We start from the raw sequence: 22,536 nt of genomic DNA on the forward strand, positions 1-22,536 counted from the left end.
TCTGTGTTTCCTCTTCCCCCTCCTGTCCTAGGTAGTGCTAATCTCAGTGCATTCAAGTGTACATAGTGTTTTCTCTGTCTTGTCATTTCAGTTCTTATTGTTCTTTGTAAATTTTCAAGATTTTCGGACCAAGCTATTATGCCAAAGGAATAGCTGAAGTGTTTATTATCAGTAAAGACTTCCCTTGGGGTGACTTGTGTAGCAGCAGAACTCTCAATGGTTACGATTAATTATTCTTGAATCAGCCTGATACAGCTAAAATGCACAACTGCTTCCAAGGTCAATATAAGTATACTGTAGTTGAATATGTATATATATATTTATTTATTTCTGCTGCTTCTACTTCTTCTTCTTCTATATTATGTATGCATTCAACTGCTGCTACTAAGTTAACAAATTTCATGACACATGCCAGTGATAATAAACCTTATCCTGATTCTGATTCTGCCTTTGTTATATGTTTACTATTGAACTTTGTTAGGCAGATTTACTTAAGCCTTGGAGTAACTTCTGTCATAAGTTTTCCCTTTATTGCATTATGATTTTTTTCTTTGCTTGTTGATATAAGACATAGGAGCAGAATTAGGCCATCTGGCCCATCGAGTCTGCTCCACTATTCAATCATGGCTAATCCTTTTTTTTATCTCCTTCTCAGCTCCAGTTCCCAGCCTTCTCCCCGTAACCTTTGATGCCATGTCCAATCGAGAACCTATCAATCTCTCCCTGAAATATATCCAATGATCTGGCCTCCACAGCTGCATGTGGCAACAAATTCCACAAATTCACCACCCTTTGGCTAAAGAAATTTCTCTGCATCTCTGTTTTGAAAGGGTGCCCCTCTATCCTGAGGCTGTGCCCTCTTGTCCTAGATTCACCCACCATGGGACACATCCTTTCCACATCTACCCTGTCTAGGCCTTTCAACATTCGAAAGGTTTCACTGAGATCCCACTCATCCTTCTAAATGCCATCGATTACAGACCAAAAGCCATCAAACATTCTTCATATGATAACCCTTTCATCCCTGGAATCATCCTTGTGAACCTCCTCTAGACCCTCTCCAATGTTAGCACATCTTTTCTAAGATGAAGAGCCTAAAACTGTTCATAATACTCAAGGTGAGGCCTCACCAGTGCCTTATAAAGTCTCAGCATCACATCCTTGCTCTCGTGTTCTAGACCTCTTGAAATGAATGCTAATATGGCATTTGCCTTCCTCACCACTGACTCAACCTGCAAGTTAGCCTCCAGGGTGTTTTGTTTAAGGATTCCCAAGTCCCTCTGCATCTCAGATTCCTGGATTTTCTCCCCATTTAGAAAAATAGTCTTCACATTTATTTCTACTACAAAAGTGCATGACCATGCATTTTCCAACATTGTATTTTAATTGCCACTTTCTTGCCCATTCTCCTAATCTGTCTAAGTCCTCCTGTGGCCTACCTGTTTCTTCAACACTACCTGCCCCTCCACCAATCTTCATATCATCTGCAAACTTAGCAACAAAGCCATCTATCCCATCATCTAAATCATTTATATACAGCATAAAAAGAAGTATACCATGGACTCTTAATTTGGTAAGCAGCCTCATGCGTGGGACCTTGTCAAAGGCCTTTTGAAAGTCCAAATATACAACATCCACTACATCCCTTTTATCTATCCTGCTTGTAATCTCCTCAAAGAATTCCAAGAGGTTCGTCAGGCAGCATTTTTCCTGAAGAAAACCATGCTGACTTTGTGCTATCTTGTCCTGTGTCACTAAGTACTCCATCACCTCATCCTTAACAATTGATTCTAACATCTTCCCAACCACTGAGGTCAGGCTAAATGGCTTATTCTTCCCTTTCTGCTGCCTTCCTCCTTTCTTAAAGATTGGAGTGACATTTGCAATTTTCCAGTCCTCTGGAACCATGTCAGAGTCCAATGATTTTGAAAGATTATTTCTAATGCCACCACAATCTCTAACGCTACCACTTTCAGAACCCTAATGTTGTTCTTCTGGTCCGTGTGACTTATATGCTTTTAGGTCTTTCAGCTTTTTGAGCACCTTCCCTCTTGTAACAGTAACTGCACCCATTTTTCTTTCTTCACACACTACATCAGGCATATTGTTAATGTCTTCCATAGTGAAGATTGATACAAAATACTCAGTTAGTTCATCAGCTATCTCTTTGTCCCCCGTTATTATTTCTCCTGCCTCATTTTCTAGTGGTCCTATATCCACTCTCATTTCTCTTTTATTTGTAACATATTTGAAAAAAACTTTTACTCTCCACTTTGATATTGTTTGCTAGCTTGCTTTCATATTTCATCTTTTCCCTTCTAATGATTTTTTTAGTTGCTCTCTGTAGGTTTTAAAAACATCCCAATCCTCTATCTTCCCACTAATTTTTGCTTTGTTGTATGCCCTTTCTTCTGCTTTTACAATTGCTTTGACTTCCCTTGACAGCCATGGTTGTGCGTTTTGCCATTTGAGTATTTCTTCATTTTTGGAATACACATGTCCTGCATCATCCTCATTTTTCCCAGAAACACATGCCATTGCTGCTCTGCTGACATCCCTGCCAGCAGCTCCTTCCAATTTACTTTGGTCAACTCCTTTCTCATACCACTGTAATTTCCCTTACTCCACTAAAATACTACTATACCAGATTTTACTTTCTCCCTATTAAATTTCAAGTCGAACATAATCATATTGTGATCACTGGTTCCTAAGGGTTCTTTTACCTTAAGCTCTCTAATCACCTCCAGTTCATTACATAACACCCAATCCAGTAGAGCTGATCCCCTAGAAGGCTCAATGACAAACTACTCTAAAAAGCTATCTCTTAGGCATTCAACAAACTGACTCTTGAGATCCATTACCAACCTGATTTTCCCAATCAGTCTGCATGTTAAAATCTCCCATGACTACAATAACATTGCCCTTTTGACACGCCTTCTCCATTTCCTGTTGTAACCTGTAGTCCACCTCCCAGCCACTGTTGGGAAGCCATCAACACCCTTTTACCTTGCTGTTTCTTAATTTAACCCACAAGGATTCAGCATCTTTCAATCCTACGTCACATCTTTCTACTGATTTGATACCATTCTTTACCAGTAGAGCCACACCACCCCTTCTGCCTACCTTCCTAACTCTCCGATATAACATGTAACCTCGGACATTCAGGTCCCATCCATTCTTCGGCCACAATTCTGTGATAGCTAGAACATCATACCTGGCAATCTGTAATACTGCAACAAGATCATCCACCTTATTTCTTATACTATGTGCATTTAGATATAACACCCTGAGTACCGTATTTGCTATCCTTTCTGATTCTGCATGCATCCCTAATCATTTGATACTCAGCCTGTTGGCTGCAACTAAATCCCATCACCTGCCAGCTCTTCCTGACAATCTGATTGTATGCTATCTTTACTTTTTTACCATCCGTTCTATCCTAAGTCCCTTCACTCCAGTTCCCACCTTCCTGCCAAGTTAGTTTAAACCCTTCCCAACAGCTTTAACAAACCTGCCTGCGAGAATATTGGTCTCCCTCGGGTTCAGGTGCAATCCATCACTTTTGAAAAGGTCGTACCTACCCCAGAAGAGATCCCAATTATCAAAGAACCTGAAGCCCTGCCCCCTGCACAAATCATCCTGCTTCTACCCTCATTGGTGCATGTCACAGGCAGCATCCAGAAATTACTACTCAAATATGTTTCATATTCATCCATCCATTCTATTGTATCCTGCTGCTCTGTTTTGTATTCTATTAGCTCTATTGCACCTTTCTTTATGTTTAATGTTCTGCATTTAATCAGTCCAAAGTTCAGGCTTATATCTTGTGAAAATAGTTCACAAGATATAAACATGAATTTTGCTTTAAATAACTGCTTTAGCTTTACCAATAAAGGAGCATATAATTTCAAATCATCCATGTACAGAGGGTGTGTTAAAGTATAGCTCACTTTGCTGTTTCTGATTTGATACCCAATTTTCATCTGATTCACTAAATTGGAGAGCGAGTTTAAAGCTAGACAGAACCATAGTGGACTTAAAGGACCACCTTGGAAAATGCCTTGATTTATTTTGGTAACGGTGGTTGTTCGTTTTTGGTTGTTAATAGATAGTGTGATTATAGTATGCCAGGGCTTCTTCAAATATTGAATGAACTTCACAAATATTTGGTGTAGTCTATATATAATAAGAAATTCTGTTAACCAAGAGTGTGGGACAGAGTCAAACATCTTCAAATATCAATATAGCCACATGAAAGATTTCTGCTTTTCAGCTGGGCTTGATTTAGAATTACCGAATCTATTATTAGTTGTTCTTTACATCCTTTCATACTCTTACAGCATCTTTTCTGCTCTTCTGTCAGTATATTGTGGTTATCCAAGTGAGTGGCGATAATTTGGGAGAGACATGATGTTATGATTTTATATATAGTTTGTAAATACGTAACAGGGTGATATTTTGATGGATCATTTGTGATTTCCCCTTTAGGTAAGAGCTATGTTTTACCTTCTGTCAAAAATTCAGGCACTTTTTCAGGATTTTTAAGAAAATTTTTGATATGCATTAATAAATACAGATGAAGGGAAGTACATTTTTACAATAATTATGAATATTACCACTGCCAATACTTTTCCAGTTGTGGGTATTTTAAAAAAAACTCTTTCAGCATATCCATTGTAACTTCAGGTTCTTCAATCATATGTGTGCACTCTTTTATTATTACTATTATTATTGTAAAATACCTACCCTGCATCCATCAGTGGTTTATGAATGTGTTCTCCTAAATCCTGCTGCTACTTACATATTGAAGGCAGATAAGATGGAGGAATGAGCTCCAAAGCTACATATGAAATTCAGTGTCCGTAAGTCTTAAATTTTAAGTAAAAGTCTAATATTTTAATTTTAAGAAAATTGTAGCTAAACTTTGGAAGAGCTGAGATTTAGGGATACAGGATGAGAAAGAAAAACCTCATGTTGATAAGGCTATACATTAAGTTATTAGATTTCCTGGCTTTATAAAGATATGCAGAATATTAAAGCTAAGAGATGATGAGCAGTCTTTATAGTACTTTAGTGAGGACTTCTGGTTCACATAGAGGGTGAATGACAAAAACAAAGCAGTTGGACCAAATGCTTTATGAGTAATGGTAGAACATCATTATAGAATACTTACCAAAGGAAGTTGATGTGGCATTAATAATTAATATTGAAAAGAAGCCAAGTCTGTATGTGGAGAGGTGGATATCAGAAAAATTGACCCAATTAGCAACACAACACTCATTTTGGCTTCTTCTCCCTTCCTTTCCAGTCCTGATAAAGGCTCTTGGCCTGAAGCATCAACTCCGTAGCATCTAGGTCATTTTCAAGGAATAATGGCTCAAAAAGGTGGCATCCATCATTAAGGACCCCTATTACCCAGGACATGCCCTGTTCTCATTGCTACCATCAGGGAGGAGACACAGACTCAATGATTCAGGAACAGCTTCTTCCCCTCTGCCATCTGATTTCTGAATAGACATTGAACCCAATAACACTTACCTCATTATTTCTTAAATTTTTATTTTTACATTATTTATTTAATCTGTTTGATATAACAGAAATTTGTTGTCCTTGTGGCAGCAGTCCAATGCAATACATAATACAGAAAAATATGAATTACAGTAAATATATATATATATTCCTGATTAATTGATAACAAGGCAGGTACTGTATCATTGTAGGGTTGTGCTGTGAAGTAGGGAGGAGAGATAGAAAGTGAGAGCTACATATTGAAAGAAAACAAGCTAAAACACATTCTGGAATCTTTGATATACCTTTCAGGATAACTTAAAGAAATTTTGGGGCAAGATTTGTAATGTAGGAAATATAAGAGCAAATTGTGCACAGTATGTTCTCATGAACAATGAGGTGATGATTACTTATAGGAGGAAGTAGGATGTGAGGATGATGAATATGAATAATAACCAACTTCCTCCTCACTTCTCATTTAAGATGGTGCTGGTGAAGCATTGCAACGACTTGCAGATTGCAAACTAAACAAAAAATTACTGTATTAATCACACTTTTCTCAGATGTGATCACTGCAATCAATAGCCTGTAACTTCCCATTCGGAGTAGAGCTGTAGAACGGCCTGTACAACCTGACATTTCTACAGTGTGAACTGAAGTCGCAAAGGTGCAGGACGGTTGCGACAGGCAAAGTAAAGGCCGAATTGAGGCAGCCTGGCCCAGGCATGAGAGCAGGGATAGAACCAATGTGTGCCCATTGCTGGAGCAGACTTGAAGGTGATGTGAAATAGCAGAACCCAGGTGAGGCGAACAGAGGTGTTACAGAGTCAAGGCGGTGGAACCTGAGAGCTATGAAAGACCTGACGTTTGATCAATTTAAATACTGGGCCAAATTGAGGTGGCGGGGCCCAGGCCCAAGAACGTATCGCTACAGTAGGGACTGGGTCCAGGCGAAAGGAACAACCCAAGGTTTGGCTGACTTAAGTGCCATGCCAGATTGTAAACATTAGGGTGTTGGAGCCAAAGGTGAGGGATGGGCCAGTTTAGCTTGCTGCTCCGCGAGGTTTACTCTTCTCTGCATTGAACTGAGGCTGTGGTATGCTACTAATGGGTTCCTGAATTGGCTGCAATGATGACTGAATGCTATTTCTTACTTTTATTGTTTGCACAATTTGTTTCTTTCTGCATATTGATGGTCTTTTTAATGGGTTCTATTGGGTTTCATTGATTTATATCTGCCTGTAAGGAATCAAATCTCAAGGTTGTATATAGTATACATAATTTGATAGTACAAAGTAATTGCACTTTGAACTTTGAATTATCAACACAGATGCACCTCACCTGCTGGAGATGGCCTAAATTAAATTAGCAAGGGAATGGGAATCTGATTGATAGGTCAGAAGATGGAACAGTTGGTATAAACGTAGATATAACTTGTGGAGAGATTTGAGGAAGAAATAACAGTGGATAGGACATAATTTTAGTCAGTTGAATGAGTTAAGGCATGTTTATTTTAATGTGAAGAGTATCATGAACAAGGTCGATGAACTTACAACATAGATTAGTACATGGAATTACGATGTTGTGACCATTACCGAGACTTGGGTGTCACAAGGACAGCAATGGCTGCTGGATGTTCCCGAGTGTATATGCTTCTAAAGCGACACACAGGGTGGTAAATGAGGTGGGAGAGTGACATGGCTAATTAGGGATAGCTGCAGTAAAGAAGGATATTGGGTGTGATCGTCTACTGATTCAGTGTGAGTGGAAGTCAGAAACAGGAAGGCAGTAATCACTCTTTTGGGTGTATTGTACACCCCCCCCCCCCCCCCACACACACACACCACACACACATACACACCTAATAGCAATAGAGACACAGAAGAGCAAATCAGGAGGCAGAGTTTGGGAAGATGCAAAATAACAGGGTTGTTTTCATTGGTGACTTCACCTTTCCTGCAAGTAATTGGCATTGCCTCAGTGCAAAAGGGACAAAATTTGTTAGATGTGTCTATGAAGGATTCCTGACACAATATGTAGACAGACCCAGTGGAGAGGCTATATTGGATCCAATACTAGGCAATGAACTTGGTCAGGTGACAGATCTCTTGGTGAGTGAGCATTTGAGAGACAGTGACCTCAGCTTTCTGACCTTTACCATAATCTTGGACGGGGCTAGGGGCAAATGGTATGGAAAGTTACTTAAGTGGGGGAGGGCGAATTATAATGCTATTAGTCGAGAATTTATGAGTTCTGCTCTAAACCATCACTCTTGTTCGTGATACCTCTCGCATTAAATTACGTATACACATTCCAGTCCATTTAACAGGCTGTAGCAGACTTGGAACTGTACCTCAGCATGTATAGCAAGGCACGCCGTTGCCTGTCGACAAGTCGCCGTTGCAGGAGCGAGGAGAGATCTGGGGAAATCGAAGCTCGGAATCCGCCGCACGCGCACGCGCCAATGCAGCCATGCGCGAGCCGGTTATCTGGGCGCGCGGGCGCGCGGCCGCGCCTGCTGGCCTGGGCTGGGCTCGGCTCGGCTCCCAGCGAAGATGGCGCGGCTGCTGGGGAAGCTGGCACCTGAGGATTGCCCCAGGGTAAGTGGTCGCCCCCGCCCACCACCCGGAGCTCAGGCTACATCAGCTTGAGTGTGTTGGCCGCGGCGAAAGGGCTGATAGTGGCACCGGGTCCGCGGGGAGACACGGCCGGCGCTGCGGCCCTCCGCTCCCTTGTCGGGTTCTCTTCAGCTGTTTCTGGTCTCAGTTTGGTGAAGTTTGCTGCAAGCGGACAGTCAGAAACGGTCACTTCATCCGTACGCTCCATCCAATCTAATGTTGGGTGCTAAAGTGAAAGTAAAACCATGCAGTGGAAACGAAAACTGTTATCGATTACTTATGTTTATAAGACATTTCTAATCGAGACCGTGGGGATGGGGGAAACTTGAGTTTTGGGCATGATGAATGGTTTGCAAGAGGCATCGAGACCTGTTATTGTGAAACTATTCCTTACAGCAGAGTAGTACTGTTGCACGATGAAGTCTCGACCCGAAACGTCGCCTGTTACATTTTCCTCCCTAGATGCTGCCTGTCCTGCCTTTGTGTTGTAACCTTTGCAATGTTTTGTTTCTGTTTCTTGAAAAGGCAAAGGAAAATTGTAGGAGATGCAACTCTGGAAAGGGAAAATGCTGAAAGTACTCAAAAGTTTAAACATCAGCTGTGGAAGGAGGAAGTTAATATTGCAGGCCAAAGAACATCAGTATTGGGAAAGCAAAACACAATACATAACGAACAGAATTAGGCTCCACTATTCCATCACAGCGGATTTATTTTCCCTCTCTACCCCATTTTCCTGTTTCTCTCTGACACCTGACTAATCAAGAACCTACCAGTTTCTGCTTTAAATATACCAAATGACTTGGCCTTCAAAGCCGTCTGTTGTAATGAATTTCACAGATTCACCCTTCTCTTTTCAAAATGGATGCCCGTCTATTTTAAGGCTGTGCCTAGACTCCCTCGTTATAGGAAACTTCCTCTCCACATCCATTCAATTTAGGCCTTTCAATATTTGATAGTCTTCAATGAGATTCTCCCTCATTTTCCTAAACTCCAATGAGTACAGGCCCAGTGCCATGAAGTGCTCCTCAAACATTAACCCTTTCATTCCTGGAATAATTCTTGTGAATCTCCTTTGGCCCCTCTTCAATGACAGCACAGGTTTTAGACGAGCCCAAAACTGCCCACTTCTTTGCTTATTCGTATGAGTCCTTTTGCAGACTCCCTGCTTCCCCAACACTACTTGCCCCTCCACCTATCCAAATTGCAGAGAATTGGTGGGAGGAAAGATAGAAAATAAGGAATATTCTTGATAGGGTGATACCGGGGGTTGCTGTCCAGTTCAAGATTGTTCAATGTCATTTGTCGTTTTGTACAAATCCATTGATATTATTGTAAACCATAACAAAGGAAGTCACTTCACTGCTTGCCTGATTGTTGTAAAATTGCTTGAGGGATGTTAAGTTCTATTTGTGCATGTGCGTGAAGGTGGGAGGGTGGTGGTGGCAGTGAGATGCTAAGTAAGAGCAATTTCTGAAGAAGTGGAACAAACATGCTGTTTTTTTTTTACCTCAGTTATGAAAGTGCGGGTTTACATTTCAACTTTACTTGGAATGGGTAACCTAGCTATGGATTCGAGCTTGGAAGTGTGTAACTTTCCAGATTCTTGGTAATAAGTTAGCTCTTGGCTAATATGGGTAGTTTGTTGAGGAAGTCATTGTGCGTTCTGATTATCTAGACTTTCAATAAGTATTTGAGGTCCTACATAAGAAGCTTGTAAAAGAATCTGGAAATCTCTTGCCTCACCTACCTCTTCTAGCAAATGCGACGTTACAGTTTCAGCTAGAATTACATTGATATGGAAATAAATATTTTGTGCATTTAAAATTACCTATTTATTTTTGTGAAGTTCATTCACAGGGTAATTGATGGTATTTGTGGACGTGCATTTCCGCGGTTTCGGGATTATGGAAATGTTTGGAGTCTTGTAGAATGGATGGAGGTCCTAGGTGAGGCCACTACGTTTGTAAAACATGCCTGCAGTAAACATCTGTCTGATGAAGAGGTTGGTGGTAATATATTTTGAATATGAATAAAGTCTTTTTGGTAAATCTCTGGAATAACGTCTGCTTAATATTTCTCAGAAAACTATAAAATGGCATGAAATACTGTGCAAAAGTCTTGGGCACAGGTAAAACGATGAGTTCCCAAAAATAATGAAATGAAAGTTTTAAATATCAAAAAACTATAAAAAGCAGTAAACAGTTAAAAAAAATTATAATTAAATCAATATTTGATGTGACCAACCTTTGCCTTTTAAAACTGCAACAATTCTCTTAGTTACACTTTTGTGCAGTTTTATAAGAAATCTAGCTGGTAGGATGCCCAAGCATCTTGGAGAAGGTGCACACAGTTCTTCTGCAGACTTTGGCTGTCTTGCTTGCTTCTAATTCTCCAGGTGATCCCAGACAGCCTAGATGATGTTGAGATCAGGTCTCCGTGGAGGCCACACCATCTGAAACCATATATTTAAAAAAACCTATGGGGTCTTAAGACTTTTACACAGTATGTACATCATCATGTTTGAAAGATAGTTGGTAATCATATTTCACCTCAAATTGAGTCAATATTTTGCCAATATAAGCCAATATAAGGCTTCATGTATTCTACTTGTGTTCTGGAAGATTTCAGTTTTTTTAGATAGATGTCTTTAACGAAAGCACATTTGAGTTTTCTGGCAAACTTGATTTTGGAGGCTTGTTTAAGCTCTTTATTTCAAATATATCAGAAAAAAGATTTTGTGACTTTTTAAACATTTGTGAATATGCAGAAATGCAGAAATGTCTTTTTAAAGAAAATGTTTTTGTCCTACTCACTGGAGATTAAACAACACAAGGTGTATCATTTGAGAGGCCAGTATCTGTTATTCACAGATTATCACTGTGGTAGCTTTTCAAGGCAGGATCCAAGTTTCACAGTTTAATTAAAGATTGTTTGATCATCAGTCAAGAAGTCAGAGTTGAGAATGCTCATCAGTGGTCTACAGAATCAATACATAATTCCTTGGGTTATGATGTATTCCTTGCTTTTCAGGTCTTTAAATGATGAATAATGCTTTTGACTGTCTTTTACAAGAAACTCAACTTTTCAAACTACTAATCTTAAATAACTCAATGTTAGTCTCTTAGGAAATTGTTCATTCTAAATAGTGTGTGGGGGGTGGTGGTGGAGAAGATCTGGTCACAAGATGTGTGTTGTGCAGCTAACTCAACACCTGACAACCCAAAATCTTCCCTTCATCTATAAGCAGAAGTTGGGAGGGTGAGGAAGTACTTTTTCTTGCCTGACTTTAGCAACCTTTAAAGCTTGATATCACCAATGGGATAGCTGACGCTGCTGCTCTCTTCTAAGGTGTCTTCAACTTTGTCTTTCAAACTTGAGATTTCTCTATTGAGAACGATAAGGACAATGACCATATGAGAGCATCATCTGTAAAATTTTACTCTTGAGCAGTAAGCTGACTTGGAATTTGTCACTTGTCTCTGTAATAACTTAAATTATAAGGTGTAGTGACCTTGACTGGCAATGCAAAATTCCAGATTATTCAAAGATCCAAAGGAATAGACAAAAAATGGAAAAAAGGTGGATAGCATTGTTAATTAAGGTTCCAAAGAGTAGTAGTTATAGGTCCAGTTGGTCTGATGTAGTACTGGATTGTGTGGAAATAAGGAAAGCAGATGAAAAAAGCCACAAATATATTGTCTAGGGCCCACAAAATGTACCCTCATGGGACAGAAAAGCATTTATTGGAAAATATCCAAGGCATGTATGAAGGTAATTGTAATAATCCATGAGTCATTTCAATCTGTGTATTGGATTCATTTTACTGTCAAGGATACAATGGAAGAAGGATTTGTGGACTGCAGCATGGATTGTCTCTGAAAGCAATATGTTGCAGTGTATTTTAGATTTGAACATGTATAATTGATTGTAAATTTGTTTATTATGGTCGCATGCACAGAGATGCATTGAGAAACCATTTTTTGCACGCTATCCATACAGATTACTTCTCATCAGTACACTGAAGTAGTACAAAGGAAAAGCAATAACAGACTGCAGATGTAGCTTTGCTTGCAACTTTTAAATTCTGGGTAACTACAAAGACATAAAGGGTGAGATGTTTGGAACAGACCGGGAAAATGGGCCAAAGGAAAGCAATGGCAGATACTTATACAGCCGTTTCATAATGCTCAACAGAATTTTATTTCAATCAAAAAGTGGGACCCAAAGAATAAGATAAAGCTTATCATTCGTTAATGAAGGAAGCCAATGAAAATAACTAGAAACATAGAAACATAGAAAATAGGTGCAGGAGTAGGCCATTCGGCCCTTCGAGCCTGCACCTCCATTCAGTATGATCATCGCTGATCATCCAAGTCAGAACCAACTGGAACGCATGAAGCAGCAAAATCTTGAGGTAGACCAAAAAGCTGGGTACTTTTAAGGAACCAGCAGCAGCGTGCTTTAAAGATAGTGATGAGAGAGAAATTGTAAGAGTAAGTTGGCAAGTAATATCAAAGCATTTTCAAAAGTAATATCAAAGCAAAGAGCAAGGGTTATGTAGTTCAGAAAAAAGAAATGTTGAGCTTGGGGTGAATCAACCATGATTATATTTAGTGGTGAGACAGACTTGAGGAGCCAAGTGGCTTGCTCACAGAATCATAACATACTACAGCAAAGCAACAAGCCCTTTGGCCACCTAGTTCGTGCCTACCTGATCTTCTACCTGGTCTTATCTACCATGCACAAGGACGATATCTCTTCAAACCCCTCCCATCCTATCTAAACTTCTCTTGAAAGTTACAGTTGAAGCGTCATCTACACTTCTGACAGTTCGTTCCACACTTGTTTCACCCTCTGTGTTTACAGTACATGAATTCTGGGCAGCTTACATAAAATGCTGGAGTAACTCAAAGGTCAAGCAGTTCTCCTCCAATATTTTGTTGTTGTTCAAGATTTCCACCATCTGCAGAATCTCTTGTTCTGAGTTCTGAATTTGCCAGCAGCATTCACATTCCATAGAAGAGAATAGTTAAAATACCACTGCAAGACTAATGTCTACAAGGACTAAATATTTGACCAAGTTGTCTGAGTAAAGAATATTTTTTAAAAAAAGGCTTTCTTGTTGAATGAGAGCATGTTGTTGACACTATTATTACAGACATGGAAATTTAACAATATTTTTTATGTTAAAGGTCCATGTTAATGATTTTCTGAGCAATTCATTATCTAGAAAGATGAAAAACCATATGTGTCCAGACTAGAATGAAAGTTTTTAACACCCTCTGTGTTCCTGCCAGGTCAAGAAACCCAAATTCTATCCATTGTCAGGGGAATGAAAACTTTGATTTAACTGCAAAGTAATTAACTTCAGTTCTGACATACAGGAAGTGAAAATAATTTGTATTGTGTTAAGTCATTAAATAATTTTTTAAAACTAGTGATTTTTTTTAAATCCAAGCTGCCAGTTTATGAGTAAATTTAAGCAATCATGAGCTATATGCATTTTGAAATATGGTGTTGATCAAAGTAATAGTAAGATTTAGTAATATTGATTGAAATCTTATCTTTATATAAGGTTCAACAACTAATGAATGGACTGAGTGCATCTCATCAAGAAGCAGTACTTAGTTGTTTAAAAGCAAGAAAGGATGAGCTCAGACGGGCATTAATCGAGAAAACCAACAACATGTCTTCTGCTCAGCTACAGGATTTTGATTGGCAGCTAAAGGTATAGCAGTCTGGGATACTGTATGATCAATATTTTAAAGAAAAAAGTTCTTCATTCCTGAATTAATGCTGTAGGATTACATAGTATGGAATTGTGTTCTTTGTCTCATCATGTTTGCTGAGCGTGAAGTATTTTGATACTATTTTTGAGCACTTGGCACCTGGCCTTCAATGCTGTAATGTTTCAATGCTTTGAGAGTACATGCTCCCACCACGTGCTCAGGTAGTGTACTCCAGATATTGACTACCCTTAACAGAAAAAATAATCCTTAAATGCCCTCCAAGTCTTTTTTCCTTGCCTTTAAAATCAAGCCCTCTGGTTGTAGATGCTTTTGTTAGCGGGAAGATTTTCATTATCTATATGCTACTCATAATTTTGGAAAACTCAAGTCATGTCTTGCCTCAGCTTTGTCTGCTGAGGTAGATAAAACCAAGTAATTCAACACTCCATCCCAGGTAATGCTCTGGGAAATCTCTTCTGAACCTCAGCGAGTGCAGTCACATTCTTTTTGTACTGATGACCAGAACTACACACAACACTCCAGCTGTAACCTAATGACAGGTGACACTTTGTGTTGCAGTTGTTTGGGTAGCAGAAATTAGTCTTTGCAGAGTTCACCAATCATGAGTCAAAAATTTGAGATAAGGAATAAAATTTGTGCTCATAGAGTTTGTATTGGGATAAAAGTAAATAAATGAACATTTTAAAAAGTTTCTTATTTCATACACAGATGACATGGTTTTACATTACAGTAAACCAAATGTGGATTGTTTTCTAGAAATGCAACCCTCACAATGTGAAGGTTGCCTGTAATGCTTTGCATTGCTGTACTTTTACCTTGCTATCCTTGTGCTCTGTATAATGCAGACAATTATCCTGTAGGTCATATATGTCAAACTCAAGGCCCGCGGGCCAAATCCGGCCCGCGGTGGAATTATCTTTGGCCCGCGAGATAATATCTAATTACTATTAAAGCTGGCCCCAGTAATCGAAGCGCCTATGGCGTATGATATGGCTAATGCTGAGTTTATTCAGGTACCAGGTTTTCAGGGTTTTTAGTGTTTATTCGGCAGTCTTGCTCGGCAGTCTTCTTCATAAGAAACGGAATTTGTAAAGTGAAACACTTTGTAGTTATAGCAGAGACTGAGACACATGAGAGCAGGCTGAAAAAACGGAGGCAACGAAAGCTGCGTTCGCACGTGTCCGACTGATCCGGCCCGCATGAAGCTGCATTTTGCTCAATCCGGCCCGTGACCTAAAATGAGTTTGACACCCCTGTGTAGGTCATCTTAGTCACCTGTGCTATTGCCTTTAAGAATCCTTGAATTTGTGCACTGTTCCTCAATACTCGTGAAGCCCTACTATTCATTTTTTGTATCTGTGCCTTGTTGGTCCTCCAAAAAGGTATTCATAATTAAATTTCAACTGCCTTTTAGCCATTTTATTAACAGATAGATACTTTTCTATTGCTGAAGATACCTTCTCATAATCAATGACACAACCAATCTTTGTGTCATCTGCAGACTTAAATCTTGCATCTGTATCCAGATTGTTAATGTATATTGTTCCAACACTGACCCCTGTGATACACCACTAGTCAAGGCTTTCAATCACATAATATAACAAGGACAAATATATCAAACGTAAATTGATAACTTTATTGGTAAACCTACTAGTTAGGAGTTGCTGCTAACAGATCTTTGATTGAGCTGATCACCTTGCATCTCTTTTGTTTTGAACCTTTTAAAGGAACTGAAAGTAAGCTAATTATGTTAGGTTATCAGTCAGTTTGGATAGCAAAGAAAGGAACTGGGAATTTTACAAGGCTGAGAATATTTTAATAAATCTGTATAAGCTCAATAGTATGACAATGGCAAAATGGATTATGACGGGAGCAATTTGTTGGATATGACAGTAAATTTGAAGGTGAGGCTATGTTTAAGTTGTCTTAAGAGAATGGGAACTTTTAAAACATTCATATCAAAGATGGAAAGGTGCCAGCTGCATTGCTTCACTTTGTATTTAAATGAACCAACAGGATATTTGTTGCAGAGAATTTTTAAAAAATGTTTTATTTTTATTTATTAAATTTTAGAAAATTACAAAGAATAAATGTGATGATAAAATAGTGAGAAAAATAATATTAACCCTCCCCCCTCCCCTTAACCCTCTCCCCCCCCCTTAACCCTTATCTAAAGATAGAAAAAAAAAGAGAAAGATTGCCTGGATATCGGAGGATCCCCACATGCTCCATGGAGTTCAAAATAATTTTAATATTTATTTTTACTTTCCCCAATTACTTTATAATTTTATCTTCAAAGGACCTATGTATTTAATCCTATCTTTTGTAAGTATGGGAGCCAAATTTTCAAAAATATATCATATTCATTTCTTAGATTGTATGTAATTTTTTCAAGTGGAATACAACTATGTATTTCATTATTCCAACAATCCATAGTTAAATATAAATCAGATTTCCAAGTAACTGCGATAATGTTTTTGGCTACTGCCAATGCAATTTTTATAAATTTTTTTCTGATACTTATTCAATTTAAGTTTCGGTATTGTCCCTTCAATGTCTCCTAATAAAAATAATACTGGACTATGTGGGAGTTGTACTCCAGTAATTTGTTCCAATAAAAGTCTTAGATTTATCCAAAATGGTTGAATTTTAAAACAAGACCATGTAGAATGTTTTCTGTTATTTTCAATTAAAGGCTTATTTATGAGAAAAGCTGGGACAAACAATGTTGACGCCAAAACCTAGTGAAATAGAAATATTAATTCAAAAAGGAAAAGTTAAAAAAATTACATCTTGTATGTATAATTTGATTCAAAAACAGACAATTAAATCAGGAATTCATAAATCAAGACAAAAATGGGAATCTGATTTGAATGTTAAAATTGATGGAAAAAACTGGTCAAGATTATGTTCTGATAGTATGAGAAATACAATAAATGTTCGACTTAGATTAATACAATATAATTTTTTACATCAATTATATATAACACCACAGAAAATAAATAGATTAAATTCAAATATGTCTGACCAATGTTTTCGATGTAATCAAGAAATTGGTACTTTTTTACATTCTAGAGAATTTTTAAAAAAAAGATTAATTTGCAGCAACTGTAGTTGAGAATTGTGCAGCAGGCGGTTGATAGTTGCAATCACAATTGACTGTTCAAGGCATGGAAGTTAATATTGTGTTTGCAAGGCAGATGAAACAGCATGGTGGCTGGAGTATATAGTTTTGGAAAAATAAAGTTTGTAATCAGTTGAGCATATATCTGAAAATAACCTGTTCAAATGGTTATTTAATTTTAAGTGATGTGAATGGATTGGAATTAAATCAAAAGCAGTTTTTCTCCTTATTAAGAGCAGTGAAGTTTCTTGTTTATTTAGCAGCAAAACTTGTGTTAGGAACTTCCATTATAGAAGTCAGTTATTCTGTATGGCCCTCTTCTATTTTCACATGAAAATGTATTTTGTTTGGTCTTTAGACAGTTGGGTCTCCCAAGTTTACCAACCAACCTTGCAGCTCAAATGAGCATTTGGGAGATTGGTAGGATGAATTTACAATTTGCTGTAGGGCTGCAGGTTTCCTCTGCCATGTGGGAGCTAGATTTTCAGTCACATTTCCAAATTGCAAACTGGGTTATGAATAGTTCTTATGATAGGAACCCTGCTGTAGCTTGGGGAGTATCTGCAATCAATTAATTTTACTTGAGAGGTCAAGTTCTGAGCCATACATGGTATGAGCCATGCTTTGAACTTCTGTGCAAGGTTTAAATGTGTTGAATGCAGGACAGAAAGTGAACTTTACTTTTAAACAAAGAACAGTACAGCACATGTATTGTACCAAGCTCATTAAACTAGTAATTAAATATCTAACTGAATCCATTGTCTAACTGAATCTGATGTCTGCACATTCATGACCCTATCTAAGAGCCTCTTAAATGTCTTATTTGCCTCCACTACTAACCCTGACAGATTCCAGGGATCCACCACTGTAAAGAAAAAAGCTTGCCCTGCACATCTCCTTTGAACTACACCCTCTCACCTTAAATGCATGCCGTCTATTATTAGACACTTTAACCAAAGAAAAAAGGGAGAGGAATTTATCTGTTTCTCATATTTAATACTTTTAATTGGGTCTCCCCTCAGCCTCCATTGTCCCAGAGAAAATAATCTATGTTTATTCACCTTTATAGCACATGCCCTCTATTCCAGGCAGTATCCTTTTCTGCACCCTCCATACCAGGACCTCTGGGTTATACATAAGTGACTTGGATGAAAATGTAGATTGGGTTAACATGTTTGCAGAAGATCAGTGGTGCTGTGGCTAGCATAAAGACTGGCAAAGGATACAGCAGAATATGTCATTTGCAGATATGAGCAGAGAAATGACAGATGGCATTTATCCCAGTCAAATCTGCTATGTTGCACGTTAGGAAATCAAATGTAAAGAGACATACTCTGTTAATTCTAACATGCTTAATAGAATTGAGATGCAGAGGGATCTTGGGGTTCAAGTTCCTAGCTCCCTGAGAGTGGCTACATAGGTTGATCAAGTCGTAGAGAAGGCATATGACGTACTTGCCTTCATTAGTGGAGGAACTAAGTTCAAGAGTTGGAAAGTTATGTACCTGGATGGTAGTAGAAGCAAATACAACAAGAGGCTCTTGGAAAGGCACACAAATGTGCAGCAAATGGAAGGCTATGGACATTGTGTAGACAGAAGAGGTTGGTTTAGATGGACATTTGATTACTAGTTTAGTGATTTGAAGAGCCTGTTCCTGTGCCATACTGTCATATATTCTATTGGGACAACAGAATTGAATGCAATGCTCTGGATACAGCCTAACCAAGGTTTTTTGAAGCTAAAGCATAACTTGCTGACATTTGAATTCATTACCTCCATTAATACAAGCAAGCATGACATGTACCTCCTTTAGCACCCTGTCAACTTGTGAAGCCTTTTTTTTGGGGGAGCTGTAATGTGGACCCCAAGATCTTTATGTACATCAACATTTAAGGGTTGTTCCATTTACTTTTCCTATACATTTGATCCACAAAGTGCATCATCTCACACTTGGCTGGATTAAATTCCATCAGCCATTTCTTCATGCATATCTGCAGCTGATCTTATCCCGTTGTAACCTTGCCAATCTTCTACACTGCCCACAGTGCCACCAGTCTTTGAGTTGCCTGCAAATTTACTAACTCACCCATCCACATTTTCATCCAAGTCATTTATATACATTGCAATCAGCAGAAGTTCTAGTTCAGTTCCTTGAGAATACTACTAACCACAGACTTCCAGCTGATTAAGTCCCATCAAACCCAATTGTCTCTCTTCTGTGACCATTCAGTACAGAATCCAAACAGCTAAGTCACCTTGGATTCCTTGCATCTTAATCTTGAACGGCCTACCACGAGGCCTTTGTCAAGCAGCTAAGTTTCATGTAAGTAGCATCCATAGATGCATCTTTATCAAACACCTTTGTCATCTCTTCGAAAAACTGAAGTTAGTAAGATATGGTTTGCTTCACATAAAGCCATTCTGACTGTCCCGAATGAGCCATGGTTTTCAAATGCTCTCTGTAAGAACCCCTCCAATAGCTTCCTTATGATTGATGTGAGACTCACTCGCCTAGACACTAAGGACTTTGACTATGTACAAACTGTGTATTCAATCCATTAAATTCAACTAAAAGAAAAGCTAAATGTATAGTTCATTTAGTTTTTATTTGAATTACAGTTACCTCTTTCAAGTGACAAGATTGCTTTTCTTCAAATTCCACTGCTGAACCTTGATCTCAGTGTCAAGGAAAATGGAGTACTAAAACCTGTCACCATTGAAATGGACAAAGAAGAGCTCCAGACACTAATTCACTCTCTGGAGGCAGCAAATAAGGTACTTTAATGTATTTGTCTGCTCCTTTATGTTGCCTGCAATTTTTCTTCAGTTAATTGTCTCCAATGTGCTGATCTTCTAAATGTAGACACAGATTCCTGGCCTGCTGAGTTCCTTCACCATTTTGTGTGTATTATTCTGAATGTAGAACTCGGGATGTTTTTTTTATGGTACTTGGAGATAGTACTTCACTGTGGTGATCAATTTTGTGATTCTATTGTAATGCATAGTAGACAAAAATTTCAAGGGTGTTAATCCATCATATCTTGATGTGTGAGCAACATAATGAAGTCATCCATGTATTATAACAAATCTGGCTATTGTTTATCAGCATCCATTATTTTCCTGAATCTCTGCCAGAATGAACCTTTTCATTGCCAGACCTTATATTCACCAAGCAGAATTGAACCTACTGGCTGTACTCATTAAAATTCAAAGTAAATTTTGTTATCAGAGTAAATGTATGTCACCACATACAACCCTGAGATTCTTTTTCCTGTGGCATACTGAGCAACTGTATAGAATAGTAGCTACAAGACGATGAAAGATCCAGTAGAACATAGAAAATAAACTGTGCAAATGCAAATATAAATAAATAGTAATAAATAGAAAGAACGTGAAATAACAGGATAGAGTTCTTAAAGAAAGATCATTGGTTGTGGAAACATCTCAATAGATGAGTCGGAGTTTACCACTGAACAACAACAAACCTTGAAACTGACCATTTTATTATTCTCTGCTTATTTGAAGTTTGTCAACAGTGGCAATTTGATTAGCATTGTGAGGAGGATGCAGAGAGGTAATTTAGAATGGATATATTGTAATAATAACTGAAGTTATCAACTTTTGGAAAAATAAAAAGGGAGTGTAACTTAAATAGTTGATTGGGAAAAGGTTCTGGGTGTCAACTGAAAGCAAACCTGCAGGTAAAGCAAGCGGTTTCCTTTGTATGTTGGCATTGGGAAGAAAGATTTTGAGAACGGTGGCAAGGAATATTTACTAAAGTTATCCAGGACTTTGGTAAAACAACACCTGTACTACTGTGAAGTTGTCTGTTTACTCAAAGATGCATACTTACTATGCTGGTGGTTCAGTGAGGTTTCAGCAGACTGATTACTAGGGTAACAACACTTAGAAGAGAAGAGAATGGGTTAACTAGTCCTGTATTTATTTGAGTTTAAAAGAACAAAAGAGAATTCTCTTTAAAATGTTCAGAATTCTGAAGGGCTGAGAAGGATTGGAAAGGGGTAGGATAATTTACTAGTTGAGGAAGCCAGATTTGGGGGAGGAGTGGCTGTTCACAGACATTTAGGACTAAGATGAGGAGATACTTCTCGGACGGTGGTGTTGCTCTAGAATGCTGTAGTGCAGAAGCCTGTATAAATCATAAAACATATATGTATCTAGATAGGTTTCTACATACAAGACACATCAATTGCATGGGGAGAGACTGAGAATATGGTAATGAGGTAGTAGATCAGTAATGATTGAATTGAATGGCAGAGCAGGTCTGAACAGCCCACTTTTCCTATAGTCTCTTTTTATTCACTGAACGATAGCTTCAGGTAAACGTTGTAGGATATATTCTTTTCAAAATATCTGCATTAAGAATCTTTGAATATTTCTGATCAGAATATTATCTGAAGTTTTGGAACGTCTGTCAATCCTGTCACTGGTGATGAAAAAAAGTGTCTAAGGGGGCTAGTCCTAAATTTCCATCTGAGTCAATTCAATGCCATTTCAACTACAGGTGTCCCCTGTTTTTCGAACGTTGGCTTTACGACAACTTGCTGTTACAAAAGACCTACATTAGTACCTGTTTTCGCTAACCAAAGAGGATTTTCACTTTTACGAAAAAAAGATGCCAGCTTTATACGTGTGTTTACCCCAAGAAAGACTACAATGACCGTGAAGCCTTGTGCGGGCAGTTGTTTGCGCATGCGTGTGCGTACGTAGGCGTGTACGTGCACATGCATGTACATGCCGATTTTTTTTTTCTCCAAATCGATTTTGGCTCGCTGTCTTCCCGATTTTTTTTTGATAAGTGAAACTACACCGTACCTACAATATTTCTACTTTATATAGGGTGTGTATTTATCATATCATTCCTGCTTTTACTATATGTTTGTGTTATTTTAGGTTTTGTGTGTTATTTGGTATGATTTGGTAGGTTATTTTTTTGGGTCTGGGAATGCTCAAAAATTTTCCCATATAAATTAATGGTAATTGCTTCTTCATTTTACGACATTTCGGTTTACAAACGGTTTAACAGGAATGCTCTACCTTCGGATTGCGGGGGAAACCTGTATATTGCTTTTGTCTTAACTGCACTTGGGATGGCAGTGAATTGAGTGTCATGCAATTTCAATATGCTGTTAGATAAGTTCCAAGATTTTGATTTAAATAACAAATGGATTATTGTTGTCTGATGTGTTTGGACATTCTCAAATGCCTTATTGTCTGTGGACAATATCCACTGCCCTACCCTGTTCCAAAAAAAAATCACTTCAGTTTGTAAGACATGACCTCCCTTACACAAAGTCATGCTGACTATCCGTAATAAGACCCTCCTTTTCCAGATGTGATTTAATCTTCAGTAATTTCACTACCGCTGATGGTTCACTGGCCTAAGTTTTCCAAGTTTGGCCCTATTGCACTTCTTAAATGAAGGAACAACTTTGGCTTTTCTCCAGTTCCGTAGGACCTTGCCTGTAGGGATATAAAGGGATATAAAGTTCTCTGTCAAGACCTCAACAATCTC

General features: G+C 38.3%; 2 protein-coding genes across 4 annotated transcripts in view; one reads left to right on the top strand and one right to left on the bottom strand.

The window, feature by feature from the left end:
- Positions 1–7,942, bottom strand: part of LOC140737914 (phospholipid-transporting ATPase VD-like) — a 193,517-nt gene extending 185,575 nt beyond the window's left edge. Inside the window, exon 1 of the mRNA XM_073064713.1 lies at positions 7,862–7,942. The gene's annotated coding sequence lies outside the window, so the exon portion shown is untranslated. The remainder of the gene's footprint in view (positions 1–7,861) is intronic.
- A 13-nt stretch (positions 7,943–7,955) lies between these two features.
- Positions 7,956–22,536, top strand: part of commd8 (COMM domain containing 8) — a 101,674-nt gene continuing 87,093 nt past the window's right edge. For 2 of the 3 annotated variants that reach the window (XM_073064718.1, XM_073064719.1), the window contains exons 1-4: positions 7,957–8,108; positions 9,973–10,128; positions 13,702–13,854; positions 19,620–19,775. In XM_073064718.1, coding sequence (XP_072920819.1) covers positions 8,064–8,108; positions 9,973–10,128; positions 13,702–13,854; positions 19,620–19,775 — 510 coding nt within the window. In that variant the 5' untranslated portion in view covers positions 7,957–8,063. Of the gene's footprint in view, positions 8,109–9,972; positions 10,129–13,701; positions 13,855–19,619; positions 19,776–22,536 lie in introns of all 3 variants that reach the window. The other variant, XM_073064716.1, reaches the window with a different exon arrangement.

This window comes from Hemitrygon akajei, chromosome 13, assembly GCF_048418815.1.
Source record: "Hemitrygon akajei chromosome 13, sHemAka1.3, whole genome shotgun sequence".
Classification (NCBI taxonomy): Eukaryota; Metazoa; Chordata; class Chondrichthyes; order Myliobatiformes; family Dasyatidae; genus Hemitrygon; species Hemitrygon akajei.